The sequence below is a fragment of the Podarcis liolepis genome (genome assembly GCF_965112155.1).
Source record: "Podarcis liolepis genome assembly, chromosome: 5".
NCBI lineage: Eukaryota > Metazoa > Chordata > Lepidosauria > Squamata > Lacertidae > Podarcis > Podarcis liolepis.
The window spans coordinates 45,606,326-45,625,033 of NC_139556.1; the positions used below are offsets into that span (position 1 = coordinate 45,606,326).

The window sequence follows — 18,708 nt, forward strand, 5'->3', positions numbered from 1 at the left end:
CACATCTTGCCTCCCCAACAACATACTAAAAATTCTCAGTGCATTGTTGCACTGTTGCTTAGGGTGGCTTTTGCCAATTCTAAGTCATTTCCATCCTTTTACTTAAGTAGTACTGAGAAAAGACTGCAAAAATAGCATAGGAAATCCAATTTTGCATATCTTATTTGATAAAGTCCATTTATGTATGTATTTAATATAGAGGTATTTGATAATAAGAGAATAATAGTACAGAATGGTATTCAAACTGCTTAACATCCTGTAAGGCTACAAGAGTATTACACCCATATTACAGATTAGATGCTTGACAGAGTATGGCTGATCCAATGATTTCGTGGCTGAACTAAAGTTTGAACTGAACCTTCCTGGTTCATTACATGCTGTTAACTAACTACATTACATTAAGCAGCATGAATTCTAAAGGACTTAATTGTAATTGTAGTAGTTTGAATATAGAAAACTCACTTTATTCCTAAAGTAATCAAATAGTAATTCATAGTTTGAAATATTATAATACAAGAGGAAAGCTGTGTGAAAGGCACTTGAAAACTTTTCACTTGTGGCTACATTTACTCTCCACATATGTATCTTCTGGCTCTTTCTCTCATTGCAAAAAGCTAATATTACGTTGGAAATGCTTTAGAAGTGTCTACCCATTTACTTTCAGGATACTGGGTACTTGGTAACTGTTTGACAACAAACAGTAAGATGTAGTCCTGTTTCTCAAGCGGAGATCTGCTTTGCATGTGCACAGACAATGTTGGCTAGAAGCCATTGTTCTTACAGATCATTCAGCCTGCTTTACTTAACCTACAAGCTTTTAAGTAGCAAACACGGCTCTTAAAACATTATTTCTTTTTGCTTGTGGCCCAGTGTGTGGGCAAGCCACTTTGGTTTGTGGACAAAACATGGTCTTGCTCCATCTACCAGACATTGCCTGCCTTTCTACTTGCTCTCATCATGCACCTAGAATTCATCTCCATTCATTTTACCATATCCTCTCTCAAAAGAAAATATGATGCATACTCATTAACATTAGCAACATCAACTTATCCATAATTTTCCCAAGCCCAGTTTTAACCTACTTTACAAACTGCTGTGCTTTATATTACTCATATATACTCCAATGTGGTAATTCAGGCTGGTTTCATTATCCAAAAGGCATGCACACCAAGAGAACACATCTCTAAACTCAGAGTAGGGGGAAAGAATCTGATCTGCACATTTGCTCTGGAATTCCATGCAATTATTGGCGGCGGGGGGGGGGGGGCAAGGTGGAGGACATTTGAAGCTGCCTTATACAAAGCAGAACTATTGGTCCATCCATCCCAGTGATGTCTATTCTGACTTGGTGGAATAGATCTCAAGTTGTCTAGAAGTGCCAGGGACTGAAACTGGTACTTCATGCATACAGACCATCTATCAAAAAGCTAAAGACCCTTCCCATCCCTGGTTTCAAAGAATTCCAGACTCTGGCATTTAATGACTGGAAAATGGAATGCTTCAATATATTTACTAAATGCAGGGTATTAGTTTTGATCACTGCTAGAGAATTACCTTTGATGGTTTTGTTGAGTTCTTCTTGGCTGACCTCTTCTTGGCTGATCTTTTAAGATCACATTTTGCAGCACTGCTTACTTGAGATTTTGGAACACCCTGTTTCACTATATCTGCCCAAGACTTTGCAACTGGAATGATAATTGTTCAAGATTGCTAGTTATTTCTATGCTTAAAACACATTTTTAATAAAACCAACATTTTCTAGATTTGTAGATTCATTTGTTCTAATGCATTTTTTAGCCAGGGTTGTCAGCCTAATGCCCATGAAGGCTTTTATTGGTACCTCTGGACATGTGCCAATTCCAAGCTTTATTTTTTTAATTAAAAAACCCACAACTGTCTAGCCCTCCCACAAATAGGGGACAAAATGTGCATGTATCTTCTAAGCCAGTGTTTCTCAAACTTGGTCCCATCATCCCTGACCACTGGTCTTGCTAGCTAGGGATTATGGGAGTTGTGTGCCAACAACAGCTGGGGGCCCAAGTTTGAGCAATTTCTGTGAAATGAAATTGAGTGTGGTGTGACCACCTTGTATATTTTTCCTGGTACTAAGTAATGTCCCATTACAGCATTGGTGTGATCTCCACAATCAGGATTAGTAGGACCTAAATGACTTCCCATGGTTACCATAAGATTTGAGGGTGGCTCTCTCTCTAATTCTGTGTTAGACCATACTCCTTATTGTAGCCATTTTGTGTTAGGCCACACATCTCTCATAGTAGCTATTTTGTGATGGGCACCCTCACTCTATCAAAATTCAAACTGTGCCACTGATCCAAAAAGGCTGGTAAACCCTGCAGTCTTTTATAATACTATATGCTGTATCTGATTGTTTTGTGGAACATCAAAAGACACTAACAAAGCAATAATGACAAACCTATCAAGTTGGCTTTGGAAGCACCACTTTGCCTTTTAGAGTGAATTACACCCATTACTCCACTTCTCCTACGCAAAGAACTTCTTGGAGTAGCATTTTTGCTCCTCTTTGTTGAACGAGCAGCTTTGCATTCTTGAACAGTAGGTTCAGATGTCTTTACTTCAGTGAACTCTTCTTCATCTTCGTTCATCTGACTGGAAAGAGCATCCTGTTCTTCTGAAGGTGGGCTGGTAACATGAGAAACTGAAAAGCGACCTCTTCTTTGGGGTGCATCAAAAGAAAAAGTGGCTGGGGGCGAAGCAACTGGAGACCTGCGTGCTGGAGACGAGGCAACTGGAGACCTGCGTGCTGGAGGTGAGGCAACTGGAGACCTGCGTGCTACGGGCGAGGCAACCGGAGACTGGCGTGCTGCGGGCGAGGCAACTGAAGACCGGCGTGCTGCAGGAGAGGCAACCGAAGATTTGCGTGCTGCGGGCGAGGCAACCAAAGACTTGCGTGCTGCGGGTGAGGCAACCGGAGACCTGCGTGCTGTGGGCGAGGCAGCCGGAGACCTGCGTGCTGTGGGCGAGGCAACTGGAGACCTGCGTGCTGAGGGTGAAGCAGCATTCTTAGATGAACTATTCTCATGCTGAACCCCTTCAGGGAAACTCTGTAGAGAAAGAAGAGGGATTTTTTAAAAAGTTAATACAAAGAACTTCTAATGAGATATCAAATGTGGCATAGCACATAAGCAGAACTTAAACTGAGGAGACCTGAATTTGGGAATCTAGTGTACCACTTAGGTTTACAACCGTATCATACTGCAGTGGTTGAATAGATAAAATGTTCTCTATGTTGTCCTGAGATCCTTAGAGGAAGTACAGGATAGCAATTTGAAGTATAAATATCCACTTACAGATTTCAGTAGTTGCCCAGGAACTAAGTAGTTGTAACTGGTACTTCATTCAAGTGCATCTCCTTACTATAACATCTGTACAAGCTGGTTTGTTAAGACAAATTATTTTGGACATTGGCAACCGTGCCCCTATTAACTACAGAAAAGCATGTGAAGTTAGAGCTACATACTATGACACACAAACTGTTAAGTGCTCCTTTTCAATTAACATTAACCTTTCTTTCTTGGGTAAATAGGGATGAGAAACCTTTTGGTGTCCTGCAGGTAGCAGGACCCCCCTTTGGCACCCATGAAATACCTAAGTAAGTATCTCATCAAAAATCCACAATACATAAGAAATAGCTTGCTCTTCTTGCTCAGTTTGTTTGCACTTAGCCAGCTACACCTATGAACATGTCCACATGTCACTGGATGCCAGGATTAAAGTATAAAGAGCTTCTTCCTGGGAGAGAATGCAGTAGTGGTTGGTGCATGTGCTCATGTCTTCACTAATGGGGTGGCATGTCTGCATCATTCTATAATTATGTCTCTTTTTCCATACTTTTAGACTTAGCAGCCATTTTATAATAAAAAGCTAACCCGCGGCAGCCATTTTGTGATTAGCAAGAACAGCACTTTCTCCAAATTTAAGATGTGCTCACTGGTTCAAAGTTTGGCAACTTCTGGCCTAACTCTTATCAGCTCCAGTGAGTAGAGCCAATGGTTAATGATGATGGGAGCTATAATCCACCAAAATCTGGAAGGCCAGACACATGAAGAGGCCTAGGAAGAAACCACACAGACACACATCATGTCCTAGCCCAGAGAAAGGGAACCTTTTTGGATCCACAGGCCAGTCTAGCAGGCCAAATTTTACAAGTGTGCGGGGCCATCCTCCTGCTGAAATCACAAATGATCTCAAGGGATTTGGTGCTCTGAAACCCCAAATTTAAGACTTCAATGCACTAGCAGGCAGCAAGGCACTGTTAAAAGCAACGTGTTTTTCCACATCATTTCAAGAGTTGTTTCTTTGTAAATCCAGTTGCTGAAATGAAAGGAGGAACATGACACCTGAACCAAGTAGGAACATCTTCGCTTTGCATCAGCCACTGGGTTCCTGCTTTGTGCACTGCTTCAAAGGCTCCCAACAACCAGCTGATTGTTGGGTGCTTCGGAAGGGACTTAAGCTGGTTTGGCCAACTGCCTCCCTCACTTGTGGGCCAATGGGGAAGCCTGTCAAGCCAAGATTGGCCTGCAAGCCAGAGGTTCCTCAAACCTGTCCTAGCCCTTCTCCTTAAATGAGAGCTTTCCTCCTCCTTTTTTAAAGGGCACTGTCAAGCCAAAATTAAGAACTTTTATTCAGTGAGAATGGACTGCATTCATTCAAGTAGACATCTTTTCTGCTCATTTCTTTTAAATAAGATAAAACACTTATCTTTGAGAGGCCTTCCTCAAACGAAGCACAGGACAGCACACAACATGATAAAATGAAATACAATCACTACAACTACTAAATAGAAAAACCACAATACAGAACAGTAACATCAAACTACTTGCTCCAACCCATGATGGAGTCATGTTGTCCCTTGCTGCAATTTTATTTATTTTTACTCATAATCCAACTTTTAATAAAAATGCCAGTTCTCAAGAGTTATTGTACAGCAGGTGAAAACAAGGGAGTGGGGCTAGACCCCACTCATCCCATGGTGGAAACAAGTCTTCCCTTGCTAGCATTTGTCAGGGAGCAAGACCTCTGAAGCAAATGGTCAAGCAACTGGAACTTGCTCAACCCACACTGGAAATAATATTTCCCTGCATTCAATATCATAAACCTGTCTCAAGGACACTTCATTTACCCTGACAACTTCTGAATTAAAAATTTTTAGGCAGGGATCCTATACCTATTTACTTGTAAGCCCCATTGGAAGGAATGGATAATATCCAATTATATTGTGGCATTAGAACAAATTTACTCTCAAGGGGGCCTTCTTCCCTGCACCCCAGCTCTCATGTGTCCATCAATCATGCTTCAAAGTGTTTGGACCCTCTGGAGATTTGGTGCAGGGGGGGGGCATACAGAGCAACAGGGGAAGGAGTTTTCTTACACAATGTTGGATTTCACCCAATGGGACTTATATCTAAGTATGCATGTACAGGATTGTTAGAAACACACACACACGAAGAATGAGAAGCAGAAGACTTGATCTGGGTGCTTTTGAGGCATTTCAGTACAGAAAATTATTTACCTTGATTCGAGATTGTCTAAATTTCAAAACCGCTCGAGGCGAGTTTCCAAATGGCAAGCTCAGTCGTGCTGGAGTTGCACCTCTTTTAAGTGGTGAGTTTGGAGGTAAGCGTTTATCAAACAGTTCAGGACTCAAGTGCCCACCAAAGGACACCCTCTTTCTCTTTCCAAGAGGCTGAATTAATGTGTCAGGTTCTTCGTCCTTCCGCTTTTTAGGTGATTTCTTAACTTCTATAAAAGAGCAAAACATACCAAATTCAATATACCAACTTACAAAGCTAATCAGAAGGTTGATTCATTTTAGGTAATTTATCTAAAAGAAAGACAGAAGAAAGTTATTCTGAATTCCAAAATAAATATTTAGCTCCAATCACAAAGGGAGTAAATGGTAAAAGTAAAGGACCCCTGGACAGTTAAGTCCAGTTGACTTCAACTATGGGGTATGGCGCTCATCTCTGCTTTCATGCCGAGGGGGCCAGCATTTGTCTGCAGACAAGTTTTCCAGGTCATGTGGCCAGCATGGCTAAACCACTTCTGGTGCAATGGTACACCATGACGGAAGCCAGAGAGCATGGAAATGCCATTTACCTTCCCACTGCAGTGGTACCTATTTAACTACTCGCGCTTGTATGCTTTTGAACTGCTAGGTTGGCAGGAGCTGAGATAGAGCAATGGGAGCTCACCCCGTAGCACTGACCTCATGATCAGCAAGAGGTTTGGTGGTTTCAGAATGTAAAGGTAGGCTATTGTTGATTTTTGTTTACTATGTTAAATAAGCAGGATTACTTGATAGCAGGGATAGACTAATTAATGAAATCTATTGGATTTGTCCAAAAACACGTAAAAAGATAAGTTTTCAAATTGCCTTGATATTGAGGTATTTTGTACGTTTACCTGCAATGACGATGCTTTAGGTTATATGAAATACTTTTAAAGTGTGAAATACTTTAAGCTGACATGGAACTTGCTAATAAACAATAATAATGAACAAATATTATTGGAACCAAATGGAGAATGAGGTATCCTATTCAAACTTGTAGTTGGCTAAAATAAGGAACATTACAGAAACTGATATAATGACCAAGAAGATAGTTAAGTGATGAAAAAGATTTTTTTCTTCTGTGAATTGGTTACTACATACTGAGTATCAGTATAATTTGAATATTATTTATTGTTAATTCATTGTTTTCTGGAGTGATAACTAAAATTTCATCTTTTATGTATTTGCACCAATTGAAGAGCACTGGAGATTTTTTTCTGTGCATACAAAAACCTGTCACAAAAGATTGCAGGTCTTTTGGACCCCCCGATTAACTTTTAGTCTAGGGCATGGATAGGCAAACTAAGGCCCAGGGGACAGATCCGGCCCAATTGCCTTCCCAATCCAGCCCGTGGATGGTCTGGGAATCAGCATGTTTTTACATGAGTAGAATGTGTCCTTTTATTTAAAATACATCTCTCAGTTATTTGTGGGGCCTGCCTGGTGTTTTTACATGAGTAGAACGTGTGCTTTTATTTAAAATACATCTCTGGGTTATTTGTGGGGAATAGGAATTCGTTCACCCCCCCCCCCCCAATATAGTCCGATCGCCCACAAGGTCTGAAGGACAGTGGACGAGCCCCCTGCTGAAAAATTTTGCTGCCCCCTGGTCTAGGGGGTTATTTCTGCTCCAGGTTTGTTTTGTCCTGACAGAAGACTTAACATACTCATAGTTAAAATCTGCAATACTGATTTCATATTTGTAATGTTCTATTGGGTTATACTGAAACTCCTTCTACTGCGCTCCAGTAGAAGACCCCTAACAGAAACTTAGGCATTTGTTTCTGTTTTGCTTTCTCTTTCCTTAACACTGTCAGGTCACATATTCCGAATAGTTTTTGTGTTAAACTCTTTTGGAATGTGATACCAACAGAAACCTATTTTTTAAACCATAGTCACTTTGAAGTAAATCACCCCCCCCCCTACTATGCCCTTAAAGAGGTCTCTTGGACCTAAATACAAGACTGATAGTCAGAAAATGAGTGTATGATGACACTTCAGTATCAAAATAGTAAGGATACTTTCTGTTAAAGTAAGATTTTAAAAACAGAACTAGTAAGAGATAAAAATTGAGAAAAATCTGTTGGGGTTATTTTTAGTGCACTGTACTTCTCTTAATCATAGTAACCAAATTCCTTTGGTATTCATACAAGTTTTATAAATAGAATAACCAACAGACTTTGAATAAAATTACATAAAGAGAGCAAAATTACAAGTTCAAGAAAAAGTCATGACAAATTTCTGAAACAATCTCAAAATGATAGTCTTAGGCTTGTACTGCAAGTATTTACCTGACTTTCTTTTTATAATAAATGCGCTTGTCACATTCAGTTCTGAAGCAGTCTCACCCTCTGCTGGCACTGGTACATTATTTTCATGTCCTGATATATAGTGTTTATTATCAAAACTCTGGTTGTGGGCCTTCATTGTTGGTTCTTTTATTTTATCCTCCTCCTCCTCCTCCTGGAGCCAGTTTCCCTCTTTTTCAGGTGGCTGGTTAGGTGTGCACATGCAACCTGTTCCAGAAGTATCTACAGGAACTTCTAATGACTCCTCTGAATTGATATGCATCTGCTCTGTAGAAAAACGCCCATTTAAAAAGTCTTCATTTTGCTTAATGCTCCTCCGGGGGCTTTTACTGTTACGACAGCGAAATGAATAGGCAATGATTCCAGAGTTTCTATCTTTTTGTGTGTTGTTCATACCAATCTCATTTGTTGCTTTCAGAGTTTGCATTGGTTCTATGGCCAGCACTTCATTCTTGCCTTTTATTTTAAAAAACTTTTCTGTCGAGGCAACAAAATCAGGCTCCGCTGCACTAACATTCATTGAGCACTCTTCAATTTCAGAAGAGGTTTCTGTGGAATTCTTCAGTTCAGTCAATGAATCTACCTGTTGCATTCTAGAATTTGAAGAACGCCTGGATTTTCTATAACGTGGACTAGAATAAGTTTGAAAACTCTCCTTATTAGACTTTGGTATGGACAAAATGCTTTCAACTGATCTGCAAGTATCTGTTAAGTTAGCTTTGATTTCCACACCAGCTGTCTTTGTTGGCTCTTCTTCTGACTTTTCAGGGTGCCCTGCTCTATCTGCAGGTTCCAATGATACTATGGAACATGATTCATGGAAATACTTTGCACTTTGTCTACTTGCTGTTAAATCTGTATCATTACTTGCATTTTTAATCCCTTCAGTTCCATCTAGTACATTCTCTTCTGCTATCTTGAAATTTAACTGATTGGTGCCTTCACTTTCTTGCTTCCGTTCTGCAGCATAACCTTGAAGACCCAAAGATGATCTTTTGGATCTGTTCCTTTCAACAGATCTTAGATTTGATATCACACTGTTTATTTCTTGACTTTTAATACAACGAGAATGTTCAAATTCATTCCAAATTACACCTTCAGTCTTCTTAGTTTGACCAGTTTCAGATATCCTGTGTGGTATCTGAGATACAGCTTCTTCCAAGGTATCATTACCATCTTTTCTGGCTAAGTGTTCTTCTTTTGACTGCAGAAATGTTTCATTGCTAACATCTTTCTCTGCTATTTTTGTATCAGGTTCGTGCTTCACTAATTCATAAAGTTCGCTAAAAGGAGACATTTCGTTTTTCCTTTCTGAACTGAAAGTTTTGTATGTAGATTGGGGTGTGCCATACTGTCCAGTAATAAATTCTTGAATTTTTGTCTTGTCACTTTCATTAGTATTCCGATTTTCCCAGTCAAGTTTCTTTTCTAAGAAGAGATTTTTAAAAGAATACATTTTTAAACAATGTGTTCTTTAAAAGTATTTCTATTTTTGGTATAATGCTTAAGTTAGATGAAACAGTGTTACCAAATTCTACAGTCAGTTAAGGTTCTGATCATAGGGCAAATATATTTTTGAGGAATTAAGTAAAATCAACAACACCTGCTTCTACATAGAAAATAAGATTTAACATAAAAGTCCTCAACATACAGCTCCGACATTCACAAATGCACTCATATGAAGCTACTTTGCAACCGATACTGAGAATAGCATGCCCATAGTGAATGGACTCTTAAAACTTATCCGTGTATGCAATAGACTCTCTCTCTCTCTGTGTGTGTGTGTGTGTGTGTGTGTGTATGTGTGTGTGTGTGTGTGTGTGTGTACATTGACAAACATTAGCATAATCTGTAATATAAATTTAAGATTTATCTACTTGTGAACTCTAATCATAATCCAGAGCAAACAAAAAAAGTGGCTGTCTGAATATCAGTTCCCGCTTCTTCTCTTTTGCCATGCCTGGAGCAGCTGACAATACAACCTGCAGTGGAACTGGCAGGAAATAGAACTGGAAGGGTTTTTTTTCAGCTACAAGGTGTATTCTCTAAAATATTTTGCTTCCTGTTACTGGAGAGATGGGTGGAGACAACCCATATCAAGGATCACATTCATCCCTACAGGAGAAACTAATTCACCAAATCTTGCTTCATCTGTTCCCTCCTACAGCAGAATCCCAGTAAATGCTTTGATTTCAACTACTACGTATCTGTTTATGTAGCTTTACATTTTCTTGCCATTCAAGGCCTAACAGTGGTAAATAAGCTAAAATAACTACCAACCAGAAATCTGAGGACTTTTAGATTCTGAATTCTGACAGTGCAACAACTCCTCCTGTTCTTCCTGCAGAATATGAAGAACCTGTAAATTTGTACACAATGTATCAGATCAATGAATGTTTTATTTGTTTTAGAAGTTCACAAAATTGTGCCTATGGAAAGTATTAATTGGTTTATTTTTGAAGTAAATATTTATATGGTATCGAATAATTTAACTGAGTAGATTTCACTAGAACCCACCACCTCTAGCCTAGTTCCATTTATTCTTAAGAAAAAGCTTCAGCTGTTTATTTATCTTCACCCCCTAAACTAGGAGTAACAGCTATCTTGAAAATAATCTATCATCTTTGAATACAGTTGTTCTTGCATAATCATTAAAAAATATGATATGAAAATGTGCTGTTAAAAGAATGCTTCCAAAACATCTATTAAAAGCATACATTCTCAGTAATATATTACTTTGGAGAGAAGAGTGCTGGCATTAAAACGTTTCTGTGAATACAGTTGCCATCCACACATAAAAAAGGGAGACCCTACATCTGCAGGTAAAAAACCCACTTAAGGAGATTGGGAATATGGAAACCTATAGCTACATATTTCATTCAGTCCAGCAAAATGCAAAGGTGCATTTCCTTGTATTCATGGAGTTACCTGTAATGTTTCATTCTCTTGAGACCTGGAACTCCTCTTCCGTGGAAGTAATGAAGGTGGATATTCAAACCTGTTTAAAGGTATTAGGTAGGCTTAATATTGATTTGTTTATCCCACTGATGAGCTAAATACCCTGGCTGCAAACCAGTTGTTGAAAACTCTTTGGGATGGATAATGCAAAGAAAGCACCAGCCTTAACAGTCATAGAGCCAAACAAGAAGTGTAAGTAGCAACAAATTGAGAAGTAGTCAGGGAGGTGAATAAAGGAGATGAGTTCTGGGATCAGGCTTGGCTATGAGACAGAGTCAGTTTTGGCTGCCTGAGACCTGACCTTTACAGAGAGCAGGACAAGGGGACTGTGACATTGCTCTTGCTTCTTGACTCTTGTGCAGCTTTCAATACCATTTCCCATAGTATCCTCCTGAACTGACTCAGTGGAATAGACACTGGTATCACTGTGTTACTGGGCTTCCATTCCTGCAGTCCTGAGAACAGCACCGGAAGAGTGCTTTATGAATCTCTGACAGTTATGTTATGGAGTACCCCTGGGTACAATTGTATCCCCCAGTGCTATTTAAAATCTATACAAAGCCACCAGAAGCCACATGGAGCCTGGACCTGTGCCCGGACACAGTGGTGGGACAGATGAGGGAAAGTAAGCTGAGGTTGAATCCTGCCAAGGTGGAAGCACTATAGGTGTCTGGATCCCATGTGCAATAAACTGATCAATTACGTGCCATGGATGGGGTCACACTTCACCTGAATTAGCTGGTATGCAATTTCGGGGTGCTTTTGGATCCAGCTTTGTCAATGGAAGCCCAGGTAACCTCAGTAGTTCATGGATTAATGATTTCAAAGCTGGATTACTGCAATGCACTGTAAGTAAGTTTCACTTTTACTGACCCAGAAACTGCAGTTAATGCAGAATGCTGCAATACAGTTGCTGAAATGATTGGGATCCTATCAACATATAACACCTCTGCTCAGATACAGTGGTGCCCTGCAAGACGAATGCCTTGCAAGACGGAGTTTTCCGTTTTGGAGGTGCTTCGCAAAACGAATCTTCTATGGGCTTGCTTTGCAAGACGAAAATGTCTTGCGAGTTCCTGCGGGGTTTTTTTCCTCCCCCCCTTTTCTAAGCCACTAAGCCGCTTATCAGCTGATCCGATAAGCTGATAAGCCGCTAAAAGCCGCTAATAGCGCTAATCCTCTAATCCATCAATGGGCTTCGCAAGACAAAAAAACCGCTAGACGAAGAGAATCACAGAACGGATTATTTTCGTCTTGCGAGGCACCACTGTATCTACACTGGCTGCCAGTTTGTTACCAAGCTAAGTTCATGGTGTCACTATTAGTACACAAACCCATAACAGTTTTGGACCACTTTACCTGTGGCATCACTTTACCCCATATACTCCCCATCAACCACTTCTATCGGCAGAACTGACACAGCACAACGTACGTAATACTCATTCCACAGTTACAAAACCACAATTTTTTGGTGTTGCAGCACCTATACTTTGTAACTCTCTACCTACTAATATCAGATAGGAGTCTTGACTGTAATATTTTCAATGCCTGCTTAAAACATGTTTAGGCTAGCCTACGCAGACAAGTTGAATGATGCAATGCATTTTAATCTCCCTTTGTTTACTGATGTTTTTAATTATCTTTTTAATGCTTTTAAATACCTGTTTTTAACTGTCTTGTACTGATAATTTTAACATATTCTTTTTTATAACTGCTTAGAGGCTTTACTACAATCAAGCAGTATATAAAAGTTGTGAAATACAGGTGGTGACCATTTTGCATGCGTCCAATTGATGTGTGGCCTTCCATGCATGCCATTTTCTGACCCAGAAGGGGATGGAATGGGCTTACACACAATATGACTCAAAATGCAACCCCTGCACAAAGGAGTTGCCTGAACATAAAATAAACTCATTAAAAATTCCAGTGACTTGACCCAACCTAGGCAACGTGACAAGAGTAATTTTATTTAAGTAGATCCATAGCTGTGTATAGCATTGTTACCTACCTGAAAGAACGATCAATAATAGTGAATACATCTCCATGCTTTAAGTACGTAGGCTGCTGAAAAATATTTCCATTGAGTTCTGTTGGGTTTGCAGGACTTAAGTTAAACAAAGTTGCCTAAAAATAGATTTAAAAATATTCAGCTCAGTCAATTAAGAAAGGTCCAAGAGACACACAACAAATCAATACAAAAAAAAAAAAAAGAATGCATACCTCCTTATTTTCATTGACTTCGATTTTGCAATGTTCTTTGGAAACCTGAGGCAGCTGAATTCTGATGTCACACTCTCTTTTCCTTTAAATATAATCATGCAGTTTTCAGATTAACATTTGTATATTACGCAGAGATAAAGGGGTTTTTAATATAAAAAATGCCATAATGCTACTATTCAAATATTAGAAAAATTATAAAGACCAACTATGTAGTATTATGAAAACTGAACTTGTTTTAACTGGAAAAAAACACTAATGTTTACTGTTAGCATGCCATAAACCAGAGATGGCTAATCAATTCAGGGTCTAGAGCCACACTGGTCCAGGGTGAACCGTGAGATCTGCATGCCAAAGCAAGCATGCCCAAAGTGTAAATGTGTCCATGGCTAGAATTGCAGTTCGCAAGCTGCCTTCAAAAAGCTTTTATATTCTATCAACACTATTTAAAATCCTTTTTTGATAAGCTATTATTATTTATTAAATTCTGTAAAATATAAATATATACATAGGAAAGAATACATTTTATGGATCAGAACAGGGGACCTGTAGAACTGGTCGATGAAGAAATAGTATTTTTTTAAATGGACAAATTGGAAGGTTGCAAAGGGAGGGCACAAAAAACTTCCTGGGGAACTATATATGGCTCACAGGCTATAGGTTGGCTACCTCTGCCATAAACTTTCCCCTGCCTTCATTAAATATGCACTTGGCCACTGATACCTATTCACGTAGATACTTGGAGAAAAGATACTCTAAACCAGAGCAACACCTGCACCCAATAAAACCCTCCAAAGATATGAAATGATAAACATAGATGTTGCCGATATCGCTTGCTTATGTAAAACAGAAAGGTTGAATAACTATTGGAGTTAGTAAAGTTCAACCTTTCAGAGCAGGTTGTACAATCCAAAAATTTCTCTAAAGTTGAAAAAGAGCTCTCTCTATTGACTTTTATGTATGGTGAACTTGAAGCAGACAATCCCGAGACATTAATTCGAGAACAGCAAAGATGCTTATATCTCCAATAGCAAGTGAATGTTGCTCCTTTCATTTGACCCACTGAAAGCATGCTATTAACAATTTTTGCCCACAAAAATATTATAGCTTCACTTGAGAGTTTCAAAACTGTGAAGAAAAATTAAATTTAAACCCAAAGTTAAAGACAAATTCCTATCTACTAGCTCTCAAAAAGGTCAAATTTACACCAGTGTGCAAACCTAAAATGTGCACATTGATGCAGTGCTTAGGCATGTTGACAATTTAATTGACATCTTAAGTTTTGCTGTTTTAAAGTGCAAGCAGGTACGCGCAAATCCCCAAAAGGGGCACAAAAAGGGGCAAATACGGCCCTAAAAGAGCGAAAACAGCAAAAATGGAGTCTAGCCTTTGCAAGTGCAGTCCCAGGAGCCTTTTACGCCTATGGAGAGTTGAGAGTTTAAGAAAGTAGATTTGGAGAGTGATTGTGGAGCTGGGTGGATTTTTGGCTGTTTTTCAAGCGTTTCTAGAAGTTTAACAGGTGTTTGCAGGTTTTTTCAATGGTGCCCCAATATACGTAATTTCACTTAAATATGTGGTGCCTGGGAAACGTAACCTCCATGTAAATGGGAGTTTCCTGTAGCAAAGATTTTACTGTTTCCCTTTGTGAAAAGAATAGTTCAGACAATTAAATTCCAACATTCAAAAGCTGTATTTCAAAATACCTTCCAATAAATAAGTCTTACCTTCCAAACAAACAAGAGTTTCTAGTCAGCGGAAAATGAGTTCCATCACTCCCATTCTTTTTAATGACAACAATTTTCCCAAAAAGTGGCATTTTCTCATCTGTAATTCCTACCTGTAAGGATTGAACATTGAGAACTCAATAAAACTTTACCTAATTAGAATATATGATGAGCACCTTTCTATTAAGACAATACACCAAGAGAATTACAATTTTCTTACACTTTTCTTAAACCCAGATTATCATGAAACTGTATGTAAAAGCCCCTTATCAGGTCTATAGCTACAACATATAATGCAAATTACATTATATAATACAGGAGACACATACAAGTGTACTATTTGTACACGTATACTGTTTTGCTGCTCATTAACACTAGCTGCTAAAAAAAGTTCAAGTCATTTCTCAGTAACATGATCAAAGTCATAGACGTACAAGTAATTTGAACAAGACATCTTTAAAATTAATGAATGTATTATGGCATTAGCTTTCATGGAATACAGTGCACTTCATCAGATGCACAGAGTGAGATCCTCAACTGTCAAAATATTGCACACATGGGTGCTGTTGGGGTAGATGGGTATAATGTAACCAGAAAGGCCAGAAAGAATGCAGGGAAAATAGAGACAGTGAAAATTACATCAATAACAATGATAGTTCACAGAATCAGTTGTGAATAATAGACATCCTGGCATTTGTATGCCAATTAACTTGTATGTTTTGTTAACATTTCATTTAGTACTACAATATGTTTACCTAGAGCTGCCCTTGAAGCTAGTTCAGAAGTTCCAATTGGTGCAAAAATGCTCCCACCTCACTATTCAGTAGCAAAACTAGATACAATATTGTGACAGCACTCTTGAAACAGTTGTGCTGGTTACATGTTTGCCCAATTTAAGGTGCTCACTTTAGTGTATTGTCCTGCATGGCCTGGATACTTAAAAGAGCACCTTTCCCCATTATATGCCAGCCTGTGCTTTGAGATCTGACAGAAAGGTCCTTCTTATAGTTCTGTTTAAAACCAAGACTCAAACAAGACGGTAAGAAGAGCCTGCTGGATCAGGCCTTCAGGCCTATTGACAACCTAATCTAGCATCCTGTTCTCACAGTGGCCACCCAGATGCCTGTGGGAAACCCACAAACTGGACCTGAGAACAACAGCACCATCCCATTCTGCGGTTTCCAGCATCCTGCTTCTGGAAGGGACTCATGTTATGGCTTCTGTGTTATGGCTCCCCGATTACAGAATTGCCTTCCACTAGAAATACGTTGGTCCTCTTTGCTGGTGTCTTTATGTCATTTACTCTGCTTGGCATTTGGAGAACAACTGCTCCTACTGTTGCTGAGTTATAAGATGTGTTATATTGCTAGTTTAATGATGGGTGTTCTACCGTTTTTTATTATGAATTGTATACAGTGCTCAAAATTAACCAGGCACTAGGCATTTCCACCATCTGGAAGTGCATGTCTGGGGATCCTTGGATCTAGACTGTTTTCATACAGTAACAGTCCATCCTGTAGAATTCTATTGGTTATATTTTATCTACACAATTGGGAATGAAATTCTGGAAACAAAATGCTTCTCAGACTGCAGCCTGAGCAGGAGCAGTTACCATTAATAAAAAGAAGTTGGAATAAGCCAATATACATGTGGACTTTTCTTCTTCAAGTTCTCAAAGCTCAAGGTTGTCATTTGAACTATCCAGATGTTTAACTGATCACAGCCCATTGTTTGAAAAATAAGACTTTAGAGCTGTCTTGCCAAAAAATATATATCCGAATTTCTAACACTGATTGTATACCATCTTAGCAACTTCATTTAAATTAATTAAAAAACATCTTTGCCTTACTTCAGCCCACAAGTGAAAAAAGGAAACTCTTGATATATAGTTTCACATTGCAAGTCTGAATAAAGTATCCTTATAACAGAATGGCCAGTTTGTTATCATTTACAAACATTGTTATCATTGTTATCCTGGGAGACTGGAATTGCCCCCAACAGTTTTTTAATATTGTAATTTCTGATGAGATTAAATTGCATAGCAACTGGCCTATTTGTAGTATGTATGCAATAATCCACTAACAATGCTCTTAATCATTCTACATATAAAGTTGTTCTAGTCCTCTTAATCAATTCCAATAATTTGTCAGAGAAAGTCTGTCATGTACATGAGCAGTTTAACTTGAATCCATAGGACACTGAAACCACATGTCTCCTCCTCATGTGAATCACTATCTGATTTCCAGGTACTGTACTATACAGATATATAAATGCATCTATTTTACTGTCTACCCCATGCAGTACTGTCAAAGCAATAACGTTTACAATCTGTATACACAATAGAGGAGCTGTACAAATCAGCAACTACACTTTCACACAAACAGTTGTACTTACAATGAGACAGCCTGTTATTGTGTTCATGGTTATATGGAACACGCCTACAGGCATTATGTATACATATTTGAATATTGCAGTTGCTGCTGCTTTTTGTGAAACAGCTTCATCTGCATACACAACTGGAAGAATAGTCTGGCTTTGCAACTATTTTGTTCCATGTTTCCACCTCATGTGATTGGTTTACTAACAAGTACATTTCCTTCAGAAACATTTTCGTTTTTAAAAAACCCCAGAAACTTTAGGATGGTAACTGTAGATACATTAATGTGTAGTATGGATACCAACATAGTTACAATATTTTTATACAGTACCACAGCAAAGAGGCAGGTGGCACCTTTTTTAAAGTAGAAATACCATGTTCTGTAGAAAGCTCATTTAATTTAAAATGGTCTCAACAGAATTACATGAAGCAAAAAAGTTTCAGCAGAATAAGCAACAAAGACATTGAAAAGTCAGGTATGCTGGGATTGCCAACTCAGTTATGCAATTGTTCCCAAAAGATACAATCAAACAAGGTAAATCAGATGTAGCCAACGAAGTGCCCCCTCCCCAAACTGTTCTACTGTACTACAACTCCCATCATGCCAGACTATGCTGGCTGAGGCTGATGGGAGTTGTAGTCCGACTACGAATATTTATTCTGTACAAAGCCACCCTGCAGCGTTTTGCTGGAACCCGATTTTCCATAAGAGAGATCCTCTGTGGATGCAGCGCGCTCCGGAAAGGCGAGAAAGGCGCGCTTTTCAAACATACCTCGCGACTAGTCTTGTGGAGATGCCCCGTTCCCCACAAAACAGTGGTCTAATGCGAAGGGAAACGACCTATTTGCAGCTCTCACCACCAAGTTAGCCAGGCCTGTGCTGTGAACAGTGCCGGATTTACGTATAAGCTAAACAAGCTATAGTTCAGGGTCCCACTCTTTTGGGGGCCCCCAAAAAATTTAAAGGGGAAATAACTGGATGTACATTTCCAAATTATAAGATAAAAAAACACAAATGAAATACAACCTATATACAGCAACAGTAGCAAATGGCTTTGGATACCTATTAGGTCCATAAATTACCATATAGCATATATTCAACACAAAAAACCAGTGACAATTTGTTGTTGACAAACGACAGCTGGACATATAAAGGGCCCCATTATCGCCAGTAGCTTAACGCCTCATCAAACCTAAATTCGGCCTTGGCTGTGAAGGCTCTAAGGGGAAAAAGTAAAGGTAAAGGGACCCCTGCCGCCAAATCTCACTGATTCCCCTCAATGACACCCTCATTTCCCCCAACGTCTCTCTCTCCTACGAACAGCACAGAGGGGACGCTTTTTAAAAAGAAGAGGCCGTTGGATCAACTCACTCGCTTTGCCGGCGCAACCGCTCGCCCCCAAACAAGCCTTAGCACCGTGGGCAGCGAATGCTCCTTCCCCCATTGCCAACTTCTCTCTCCCCCCCCCCCGCAATAAGAGTCTGGGTCGTGCCCCCCCCCGTTCCCCACACGGCCTGAACGTCCCTTAC

General features: G+C 39.3%; 1 protein-coding gene across 6 annotated transcripts in view; it reads right to left on the minus strand.

Moving 5' to 3' along the window:
* MKI67 (marker of proliferation Ki-67) overlaps positions 1–18,708 on the minus strand; it is a 36,456-nt gene that overhangs the window by 17,606 nt on the left and 142 nt on the right. Inside the window, exons 2-11 of one of the 6 annotated variants that reach the window (XM_083506099.1) lie at positions 14,802–14,914; positions 13,081–13,162; positions 12,869–12,984; positions 10,831–10,900; positions 10,183–10,261; positions 7,885–9,330; positions 5,555–5,784; positions 3,016–3,083; positions 2,435–2,955; positions 1,555–1,685 (exon numbers count right to left, since the gene is read on the minus strand). In XM_083506099.1, the coding sequence (XP_083362225.1) occupies positions 1,555–1,685; positions 2,435–2,955; positions 3,016–3,083; positions 5,555–5,784; positions 7,885–9,330; positions 10,183–10,261; positions 10,831–10,900; positions 12,869–12,984; positions 13,081–13,162; positions 14,802–14,893 (2,835 nt within the window). In that variant the 5' untranslated portion in view covers positions 14,894–14,914. Of the gene's footprint in view, positions 1–1,554; positions 1,686–2,434; positions 3,084–5,554; positions 5,785–7,884; positions 9,331–10,182; positions 10,262–10,830; positions 10,901–12,868; positions 12,985–13,080; positions 13,163–14,801; positions 14,915–18,550; positions 18,705–18,708 lie in introns of those variants that run through there. The other 5 variants (XM_083506098.1, XM_083506096.1, XM_083506097.1 and 2 more) reach the window with 5 other exon arrangements.